Genomic DNA, 12,005 nt, shown 5'->3' with positions numbered 1-12,005 from the left:
TATGGGGTTATATGGGGTTATATGGGGGATATAGGGGGTCACCTATAGGGTTATATGGGGTTATATGGGGTTATATGGGGGTATATGGGGTTATATGGGGTTATATGGGGTTATATGGGGGATATAGGGGGTCACCTATAGGGTTATATAGGGTTATATGGGGTTATATGGGGGGATATGGGGTTATATGGGGTTATATGGGGTTATATGGGGGTATATGGAGGTATATGGGGTTATATGGGGTTATATGGGGTTATATGGGGTTATATGGGGTTATATGGGGGATATAGGGGGTCACCTATAGGGTAATATGGGGTTATATGGGGTTATATGGGGTTATAGGGGGGATATGGGGTTATGGGGTTATATGGGGTTATAGGGGGTTATATGGGGTTATATGGGGTTATATGGGGTTATGGGGTTATGGGGTTATGGGGTTATGGGACAGCAGGCGGGAGGCCAGGTGCACTGCGGCTGCAGGGTCACCTATGGGGTGTATGGGATTATATGGGGGGATATGGGGGGATATGGGGTTATATGGGGTTATATGGGGGATATAGGGGGTCACCTATAGGGTTATATGGGGTTATATGGGGTATATGGGGTTATATGGGGTTATATGGGGGGATATGGGGTTATATGGGGGATATAGGGGGTCACCTATAGGGTTATATGGGGTTATATAGGGGATATATGGGGTTATATGGGGGGATATGGGGTTATATGGGGGATATAGGGGGTCACCTATAGGGTTATATGGGGTTATATGGGGTTATATGGGGTTATATGGGGGGTTATAGGGGGTTATAGGGGGGTTATGGGGTTACAGGGGGTTATATGGGGTTATATGGGGTTATAGGGGGGTTATGGGGTTATAGGGGATTATATGGGGTTATATGGGGTTATATGGGGTTATATGGGGTTATATGGGGTCATATGGGGTTATATGGGGTTATGGGGTTATATGGGGGTATATGGGGTATATGGGGTTATATGGGGTTATATGGGGTTATATGGGGTTATATGGGGTTATGGGACAGCAGGCGGGAGGCCAGGCGCACTGCGGCCGCGGGGTCACCTATAGGGGGATATGAGGTTATATGGGGTGTATGGGGTTATGGGGTGGTTATGGGGTGGTTATGGGGTGGTTATGGGGTGGCTATGGGGTGGCTATGGGGTGGTTATGGGGTGGCTATGGGGTGGCTATGGGGTGGTTATGGGGTGGTTATGGGGTGGCTATGGGGTGGTTATGGGGTGGCTATGGGGTGGTTATGGGGTGGTTATGGGGTGGTTATGGGGCGGTTATGGGGTGGTTATGGGGTGGCTATGGGGTGGTTATGGGGTGGTTATGGGGTGGCTATGGGGTGGCTATGGGGTGGTTATGGGGTGGCTATGGGGTGGCTATGGGGTGGTTATGGGGTGGTTATGGGGTGGCTATGGGGTGGCTATGGGGTGGTTATGGGGTGGTTATGGGGTGGCTATGGGGTGGTTATGGGGTGGCTATGGGGTGGTTATGGGGTGGTTATGGGGTGTTTATGGGGTGGTTATGGGGTGGCTATGGGGTGGTTATGAGGTGGTTATGGGGTGGTTATGGGGTGGTTATGGGGTGGCTATGGGGTGGCTATGGGGTGGTTATGGGGTGGTTATGGGGCAGTTATGGGGCTCACCCACGCCGTGTGCCCCGGCCTTGCAGGCGTAGTGCAGCAGCGTCATGTCCGTCAGACCATCACGGTCATCAACATGGCAACCGCGACGTAGGATCTGAGAGAGATATAGGGGATATATAGGGGATATATAGGGGATATATAGGGGATATATAGGGGATATAGGGGATATATAGGGGATATATAGGGGATATAGGGGATATATAGGGGATATAGGGGATATATAGGGGATATATAGGGGATATATAGGGGATATAGGGGATATAGGGGATATATAGGGGATATATAGGGGATATAGGGGATATAGGGGATATATAGGGGATATAGGGGATATATAGGGGATATATAGGGGATATAGGGGATATAGGGGATATATGGGATATATAGGGGATATATAGGGGATATAGGGGATATATAGGGGATATATAGGGGATATAGGGGATATAGGGGATATATAGGGGATATATAGGGGATATATAGGGGATATAGGGGATATATAGGGGATATAGGGGATATAGGGGATATATAGGGGATATATAGGGGATATAGGGGATATAGGGGATATATAGGGGATATAGGGGATATAGGGGATATATAGGGGATATAGGGGATATATAGGGGATATATAGGGGATATATGGGATATATAGGGGATATATAGGGGATATAGGGGATATATAGGGGATATATAGGGGATATAGGGGATATATATCCCCAATGACCCCATTGACCCCAATGAACCCAATGACCCCAATAACTCCATGGACCCCATAGCCCCCAATGACCCCATTGACCCCATTGACCCCAATGACCCCATAACCCCCAACGACCCCATTGACCCCAATGACCCCATTGACCCCATTGACCCCAATGACCCCATTGACCCCATTGACACCAATGACCCCATAACCCCCAATAACCCCATAACCCCCAATGACCCCAACGACCCCAACAACCCCATAACCCCAAATAACCCCATAACCCCATGACCCCCGATGACCCCTTGACCTCATGACCCCATCATGACCTCATGACCCCACCGTGACCCCATGACCCCTGACCTCGTTGCCAATGATGTCGACGCGGTGCTGGACCTGCGGCACCCATTGGCGCAGCACCGTGACCTCATTGACCCCAATAACCCCATTGCCCCACTGTCCCCATCGACCCCATTGACCCCAGTGACCCCATTGACCCCATTGCCCCCATTGACCCCAATACCCCATTAACCCCAATACCCCCATTCACCCCATTGACCCCATTGACCCCATTGACCCCAATGTCCCCATTGACCCCAATGGCCCCATTCACCCCATTAACCCCACTCACCCCATTAACCCCATTGCCCCCATTAACCCCATTAACCCCATTGACCCCATTAACCCCATTAACCCCATTGACCCCATGACCCCAATAACCCTACTGACCCCAATGACCCCAACAACCCCATAACCCCCAATAACCCCATAACCCCCATTGACCCCAATGACCCCATTGACCCCAATAACCCCAGTGACCCCATTGACCCCAATGACCCAATTGACCCCATAACCCACAATAACCCCATTGACCCCACTGACCCCAATAACCCCAATGACCCCCAACAACCCCAATGACCCCATTGACCCCAATGACCCCATTGACCCCACTGACCCCAATGACCCCAACAACCCCATAACCCCATTGACCCCAATGACACCATTGACCCCATTGACCCAATGACCCCATTGACTCCAATAACCCCAACGACCCCATTGATCCTAATGACCCCATAACCCTCAACAACCCTAATGACCCCATTGACCCAATGACCCCATTGACCCCAATAACCCCAATGACCCCATAACCCCCAATGACCCTAATGACCCCAACGACCCCATAACCCCCAATGACCCCATTGACCCCAATGACCCCAACGACCCCATAACCCCATTGACCCCAATGACACCATTGACCCCATAGCCCCCAATGACCCCAATAACCCCATAACCCCCAACAACCCCATTGACCCCAATAACCCCAATGACCCCATCGACCCCATTGACTCCAATGACCCCATAACCCCCAACGACCCCATAACCCCCGATGACCCAATGACCCCAATGACCCCATTGGCCCCAATGACCCTAATAACCCCAATGACCCCATTGACCCCACTGTCCCCATTGACCCCATAGCCCCCAATGACCCCACTGACCCCAATAACCCCAATGACCCCATAACCCCCAACGACCCCACTGACCCCAACAACCCCATTGACCCCAATGACCCCATAACCCCCAACGACCCCACTGACCCCAACAACCCCATTGACCCCAATGACCCCATAGCCCCCAATGACCCCATTGACCCCAATGACCCCAACGACCCCATAACCCCCAATGACCCCATGACCCCTGCTGACTCCATGACCCCCGATGACCCCTTGACCTCATGACCCCCCATGACCCCTTGACCTCATGACCCCACCGTGACCCCGCCGTGACCCCATGACCCCTGACCTCGTTGCCGATGAGGTCGACGCGGTGCTGGACCTGTGGCACCCATTGGCGCAGCACCGCGACCTCATTGACCCCATTAACCCCAGTGACCCCATTAACCCCAATGACCCCAATGACCCCATTGACCCCAATGTCCCCATTGACCCCAATACCCCCATTGCCCCCATTAACCCCATTCACCCCATTGCCCCCATTGACCCCAATACCCCATTAACCCCAATACCCCCATTCACCCCATTGACCCCATTGACCCCAATGTCCCCATTGACCCCAATGGCCCCATTCACCCCATTAACCCCACTCACCCCATTAACCCCATTGCCCCCATTAACCCCATTAACCCCATTAACCCCATTAACCCCATTGCCCCCATTGACCCCATTAACCCCATTCACCCCATTGACCCCATGACCCCAATAACCCTACTGACCCCAACAACCCCATTAGCCCCAATGACCCCATAACCCCCACGACCTCCGATGACCTCGTGACCCCATTGTGACCCCATGACCCCTGACCTCGTTGCCGATGACGTCGACGCGGTGCTGGACCTGTGGCACCCATTGGCGCAGCACCGCGAACAATTGTGGGATGGTGGTTTTGGGGTCGAGCAGAATCTGCTGACAGGCCGCGTCAGTGGGGTCAAAGAACGTGAAGGCTAAAGGGGTCAAAGGGCAAAGGTTAAAGGATGGAGGTCAACTGGGGTCCGAGTCCCATTATTGGGGTCCCAACCCCCATTAGTGGGGTCTTATATCCCATTATTGGGGTCCTATACCCGTTATTGGGGTCCTATACCCGTTATTGGGGTCCCATCCCATTATTGGGGTCCTATACCCGTTATTGAGGTCCTATGACATTATTGGGGTCCTATATCCCATTATTGGGGTCCTATACCCGTTATTGGGGTCCTATACCCGTTATTGGGGTCCCAGTGCCTCCTATTGGGGTCCTATACCCCATTATTGGGGTCCTATACCCCATTATTGGGGTCCCAGTGATTCCAATTGGGGTCCTATACCCTGTTATTGGGGTCCTATACCCTATTATTGGAGACCTATACCCCATTATTGGGGTCCTATACCCATTATTGGGGTCCCATCCCCCATTATTGGGGTCCTATACCCATTATTGGGGTCCTATACCCGTTATTGGGGTCCCATCCCCCATTATTGGGGTCCTATACCCGTTATTGGGGTTCTATACCCGTTATTGAGGTCCTATGACATTACTGGGGTCCTATATCCCGTTATTGGGGTCCCAACCCCCATTATTGGGGTCCTATACCCCGTTATTGGGGTCCTATACCCGTTATTGGGGTCCTATACCCGTTATTGGGGTCCTATACCCCATTATTGGGGTCCTATACCCGTTATTGGGGTCCTATACCCTGTTATTGGGGTTTGATCCCATTATTGGGGTCCTATACCCGTTATTGGGGTCCTATACCCGTTATTGGGGTCCCAGTGCCTCCTATTGGGGTCCTATACCCCATTATTGGGGTCCCATATCCCATTATTGGGGTCCTATACCCCATTATTGGGGTCCCAGTGATTCCAATTGGGGTCCTATACCCTGTTATTGGGGTCCTATACCCTGTTACTGGGGTCATATACCCTGTTATTGGGGTCCTATACCCTGTTATTGGGGTCCCATCCCATTATTGGGGTCCTATACCCTATTATTGGTGTCCTATACCCGTTATTGGGGTCCTATACCCCATTATTGGGGTCCTATACCCTGTTATTGGGGTTCGATCCCATTATTGGGGTCCTATACCCTGTTATTGGGGTCCCATCCCATTATTGGGGTCCCAGTGCCATTAATTGGGGTCCTATATCCCATTATTGGGGTTTTATACCCGTTATTGGGGTCCCATACCCTGTTATTGGGGTCCCATTCCCATTGTTGGGGTCCTATACCCCATTATTGGGGTCCCAGTAATTCCAATTGGGGTCCTATACCCCATTATTGGGGTCCTATACCCGTTATTGGGGTCCCATCCCATTATTGGGGTCCTATACCCTGTTATTGGGGTCCTATACCCCATTATTGGGGTCCCATCCCTATTATTGGGGTCCTATTCCTAATGCTGGGGTCCCATCCCTATTATTGGGGTCCCAGTGCCTCCTATTGGGGTCCTATACCCTGTTATTGGGGTCCTATACCCCATTATTGGGGTCCTATATCCCATTATTGGGGTCCCAGTGCCCATTATTGGGGTCCTATATCCCATTATTGGGGTCCTATACCCGTTATTGGGGTCCTATGACATTATTGGGGTCCTATACCCTGTTATTGGGGTCCCATCCCCCATTATTGGGGTCCTATACCCGTTATTGGGGTCCTATACCCCATTATTGGGGTCCCATCCCTATTATTGGGGTCCTATTCCTAATGCTGGGGTCCCATCCCTATTATTGGGGTCCCAGTGCCTCCTATTGGGGTCCTATACCCTGTTATTGGGGTCCTATACCCCATTATTGGGGCCCTATATCTCATTATTGGAGTACTATACCCTGTTATTGGGGTCCTATACCCCATTATTGGGGTCCTATACCCGTTATTGGGGTCCTATACCCTGTTATAGGGGTCCTATACCCCATTATTGGGGTCGTATGACATTATTGGAGTCCCATCCACCATTATTGGGCTCCCATACCCCATTATTGGGGTCCTATACCTTGTTATTGGGGTCCCAGTGCCTCCTATTGGGGTCCTATACCCCATTATTGGGGTCCCATATCCCATTATTGGGGTCCTATACCCTGTTATTGGGGTCCCAGTGATTCCAATTGGGGTCCTATACCCTGTTATTGGGGTCCTATACCCTGTTACTGGGGTCATATACCCCATTATTGGGGTCCTATACCTTGTTATTGGGATCCTATACCCCATTATTGGGGTCCTATAGCCCATTATTGGGGTCCTATACCCGTTATTGGGGTCCTATACCCCATTACTGAGGTCCTATACCCGTTATTGGGGCCCTACACCCTGTTATTGGGGTCCTATTCCCATTATAGGGGTCCTATACCTGTTATTGGGGTCCTATACCCCATTATTGGGGTCCCATCCACCATTATTGGGGTCCCATACCCTGTTATCGGGGTCCTATACACCATTATTGGTTCCTATACCCCATTATTGGGGTCCCATCCCATTATTGGGGTCCCATTCCCATTACTGGGGTCCTATACCCATTATTGGGGTCCCATCCCATTATTGGGGTCCTATACTCCATTATTGGGGTCCCAGTGCCTCCAATTGGGGTCCCATACCCCATTATTGGGGTCCCATCCCATTATTGGGGTCCTATACCCGTTATTGGGGTCCTATACCCCATTATTGGGGTCCCAGTGATTCCAACTGGGGCCCTATACCCCAATATCGGGGTCCCAGTGCCTCCTATTGGGGTTCTATACGCCATTATTGGGGTCCCATATCCCACTATTGGGGTCCTATACCCTGTTATTAGGGTCCTATACCCCATTATTGAGGTCCTATACCCGTTATTGGGCTCCGATACCCCATTATTGGGGTCCCATACCTATTATTGGGGTCCTATACCCCATTATTGGGGTCCCAGTGATTCCAATTGGGGTCCTATACCCCATTATTGGGGTCCTATGCCCCATTATTGGGGTCCTATACCCTATTATTGGGGTCCTATACCCCATTATTGGGGTCCTATGACATTATTGGGGTCCTATACCCTGTTATTGGGGTCCTATACCCCATTATTGGGGTCCTATACCCGTTATTGGGCTCCCATACCCCATTATTGGGGTCCCATACCTATTATTGGGGTCCTATACCCCATTATTGGGGTCCTATCCCATTATTGGGGTCCTATACCCGTTATTGGGGTCCTATACCCCATTATTGGGATCCTATACCCCATTATTGGGGTCCCATCCACCATTATTGGGGTCCTATACCCCATTATTGGGGTCCCATCCCATTATTGGGGTCCTATACCCGTTATTGGGGTCCTATACCCCATTACTGAGGTCCTATACCCGTTATTGGGGTCCTATACCCCATTATTGGGGTCCCATCCCATTATTGGGGTCCTATACCCGTTATTGGGGTCCTATACCCCATTATTGGGGTCCTATACCCTGTTATTGGGGTCCTATACCCCATTATTGGGGTCCCATCCCATTATTGGGGTCCTATACCCGTTATTGGGGTCCTATACCCCATTATTGGGGTCCCATACCCTGTTATTGGGGTCCTATATCCCGTTATTGGTGTCCCATCCCATTATTGGGGTCCTATACCCCGTTATTGGGGTCCTATACCCCATTATTGGGGTCCTATATCCCGTTATTGGTGTCCCATCCCATTATTGGGGTCCTATACCCCATTATTGGGGTCCTATACCCTGTTATTGGGGACCTATACCCCATTATTGGGGTCCTATACCCCATTATTGGGCTCCTATATCACATTATTGGGGTCCTATACCCGTTATTGCGATCCTATACCCCATTATTGGGGTCCTATACCCTGTTATTGGGGTCCTATACCCTGTTACTGGGGTCCTATAACCCATTATTGGGGTCCCATCCCCCTATTTAGCCCCCCCCCTTCATTTATGGTCTCCCCCCCCCTCCCCTTTTAGGTTCTCCCCCTATTTAGGGTGCCCCCCCTCCCCATTTAGGGTCTCCCCTGTTTAGGGTCCCCCCCCATTTAGGGTCTCCCCTGTTTAGGGTCCCCCCCATTTAGGGTTCCCCCCTCCCCTTATAGGGTCCCCCCCATTTAGGGTCCCCCCTCCCCATTTAGGGTCCCCCCCTCCCCTTATAGGGTCCCCCCTATTTAGGGTCACCCCCATTTAGGGTCCCCCCCATATTTGGGGTCCCATTCCCATTATTGGGGTCCCCCTCCCCTTTTACGGTCCCCCCCTATTTAGGGTCCCATCCCCCATCGTTAGGGTCCCCCCCTCCTATTTATGGTTCCCCCCCATTTATGGTCCCCCCCATTTAGGGTCCCCCCCCTCCCCTTATAGGATCCCCCCCTATTTAGGGTCCCCCCCTCCCCTTATAGGATCCCCCCCCTATTTAGGGTCCCCCCCCCCATATTTGGGGTCCCATCCCCCATTATTGGGGTCCCCCTCCCCATTTAGGGTCCCCCCCCATTTAGGGTCCCCTCCTCCCCTTATAGGGTCCCCCCCCTCCCCTTATAGGGTCCCATCCCCATTTATGGTCCCCCCCTCCCCTTTTAGGGTCCCCCCCCATTTAGGGTCCCCCCTCTCCCCTTATAGGGTCCCCCCTATTTAGGGTCCCCCCTCCCCTTATAGGGTCCCCCCCCATTTAGGGTCCCCCCCTCCCCTTATAGGGTCCCACCCCCCTATTTGGGGTCCCATCCCCCATTATTGGGGTCCCCCTCCCCTTATAGGGTCCCCCCTATTTAGGGTCACCCCCATTTAGGGTCCCCCCCCTCCCCTTTTAGGGGCCCCCCCATTTAGGGTTCCCCCATTATAGGGTCCCCCCCTCCCCATTTAGGGTCCCCCCCCTCCCCTTATAGGGTCCCCCTATTTAGGGTCCCACTCCCCCCCTATTTGGCCCCCTCCCCCCCATTTAGGGTCCCCCCTATTTAGGGTCCCCCCCCCCCATTATAGGGTCCCCCCCCATTTAGGGTCCCCCCCCCCCGTTATAGGGTCCCCCCCCCCCCATATTTAGGGTCCTCCCCATTTAGGGTCCCCCCCCATATTCGGGGTCCCATCCCCCATTATTTGGGTCCCCCCCCCATTTAGGGTCCCCCCCATTATAGGGTCCCCACTATTTAGGATCCCCCCCATATTTGGGGTCCCATCCCCCATTATTGGGGTCCCACCCCATTTATGGTCCCCCCCCATTTATGGTCCCCCCCATTTAGGGTCCCCCCCTCCCCTTATAGGATCCCCCCCTATTTAGGGTCCCCCCCCATATTTGGGGTCCCATCCCCCATTATTGGGGTCCCCCTCCCCATTTAGGGCCCCCCCGTATTTAGGTTCCCCCCCCATTTAGGGTCCCCCCCTCCCCTTATAGGGTCCCCCCTATTTAGGGTCCCCCCCTCCCCTTATAGGGTCCCCCCCCATTTAGGGTCCCCCCCTACCCTTATAGGGTCCCCCCTATTTAGGGTCCCCCCCCATTTAGGGCCCCCCCCTATTTAGGGTCCCCCCCATTTAGGGCCCCCCCCTCCCCTTTTAGGGTCCCCCCCCATTTAGGGCCCCCCCCTATTTAGGGTCCCCCTCCATTTAGGGTCCCCCCCTCCCCTTTTAGGGTCCCTCCTATTTAGGGTCCTCCCCCTCCCCTTATAGGGTCCCCACTATTATAGGGTCCCCCCCCCTCCCCTTTTAGGGTCCCACCCCCGTATTCGGGGTCCCATCCCCCATTATTGGGGTCCCCCCCCCTTTTAGGGTCCCCCCTCCCCTTATAGGGTCCCCCCCCATTTAGGGTCCCCCCCCTCCCCTTATAGGGTCCCCCCTATTTAGGGTCCCACTCCCCCTCTATTTGGCCCCCTCCCCCCCTTTAGGGTCCCCCCCCTCCCCTTATAGGGTCCCCCCCATTTAGGGTCCTCCCCCTCCCCATTTAGGGTCCCCCCCTCCCCTTATAGGGTCCCCACTATTATAGGGTCCCCCCCCATTTAGGGTCCTCCCCCTCCCCATTTAGGGTCCCCCCCCTCCCCTTATAGGGTCCCCACTATTAGAGGGTCCCCCCCCATTTAGGGACCCCCCTATATAGGGTCCCCCCTCCCCTTATAGGGTCCCCCCCCATTTAGGGGTCCCCCCCCTCCCCTTTTAGGGTCCCACTCCCCCCCTATTTGGCCCCCTCCCCCCATTTAGGGTCCCCCCTATTTAGGGTCCCCCCCCCATATTTGGGGTCCCATCCCCAATTATTGGGGTCCCCCCCCCTTATAGGGTCCCCCCCCCCCATTATAGGGTCCCCCCCCCCATTATAGGGTCCCCCCCATGTGGGGTCTCACCATAGTCCTTTGGCAGCGGGGCGGGCGCAGCCGGATGCACGACGGCTTTGGGGCGGCGCTCCGGGGGGGGGGGGCTGCCGGGGGGAGGGGGCTGAGCGGGGGGGGGAGGGGCCGAACTGCGATCGTGCGTCATGGCGGGCTGAGGGAAAACACGGAGCGGATCAGAGACTGGGAGTGGAACGGGAACGGAATGGAGACGGAACGGGAACGGAATGGAGCCGGAATGGAGCCGGAATGGAGCCGGAATGGAGCCGGAATGGGAACGGAATGGAGACGGAACGGGAACGGAATGGAGCCGGAATGGATTGGGGTGGATGGGATTGGGATTGGGGTATATGGGGTTTTGAGGGGATATATGGGGTTGGGATTGGGGTATATGGGGTTGGAGTATATGGGATTGGGGTGTATGGGATTGGGGTATATGGGATTGGGGTATATGGGGTTGGGATTGGGGTATATGGGATTGGGGTGTATGGGGTTGGGGTATATGGGATTGGGGTATATGGGATTGGGGTGTATGGGGTTGGGGTATATGGGATGTATGGGATATGGGTATATGGGGAAGGATGGGGTGTATGGGGTTGGGGTATATGGGATTGGGGTATATAGGGTTGGGATTGGGGTATATAGGGTTGGGGTGTATGGGATTGGGGTATATAGGGTTGGGATTGGGGTATATGGGGTTGGGGTATATGGGATTGGGTATATAGGGTTGGGATTGGGGGATATAGGGTTGGGATTAGGGTATATGGGATTGGGATTGGGGTTTATGGGGTTGGGATTGGGGGATATGGGGTTGGGATTTATGGGGTTGGGGTGTATGGGGTTGGGAGGGGATATATGGGATTGGGATTGGGGTATATGGGATTGGG

General features: G+C 53.5%; 1 protein-coding gene across 2 annotated transcripts in view; it reads right to left on the bottom strand.

The window, feature by feature from the left end:
• CLIP3 (CAP-Gly domain containing linker protein 3) overlaps positions 1-11,296 on the bottom strand; it is a 43,149-nt gene extending 31,853 nt beyond the window's left edge. The window contains exons 1-4 of one of the 2 annotated variants that reach the window (XM_085534648.1): positions 11,134-11,296; positions 4,716-4,822; positions 4,165-4,197; positions 1,668-1,761 (exon numbers count right to left, since the gene is read on the bottom strand). In XM_085534648.1, the coding sequence (XP_085390774.1) occupies positions 1,668-1,761; positions 4,165-4,197; positions 4,716-4,822; positions 11,134-11,266 (367 nt within the window). In that variant the 5' untranslated portion in view covers positions 11,267-11,296. Of the gene's footprint in view, positions 1-1,667; positions 1,762-4,164; positions 4,198-4,682; positions 4,823-11,133 lie in introns of both variants that reach the window. The other variant, XM_085534647.1, reaches the window with a different exon arrangement.
• Between the last annotated feature and the right edge of the window lie 709 nt (positions 11,297-12,005).

Source organism: Coturnix japonica, unplaced genomic scaffold, assembly GCF_054131305.1.
Source record: "Coturnix japonica strain WE unplaced genomic scaffold, WE-NBRP24 Scf089, whole genome shotgun sequence".
NCBI classification, from domain to species: Eukaryota; Metazoa; Chordata; class Aves; order Galliformes; family Phasianidae; genus Coturnix; species Coturnix japonica.
Note: the sequence above shows the minus strand (reverse complement) of the source record. Positions and strands in the feature narration are given on the sequence as shown.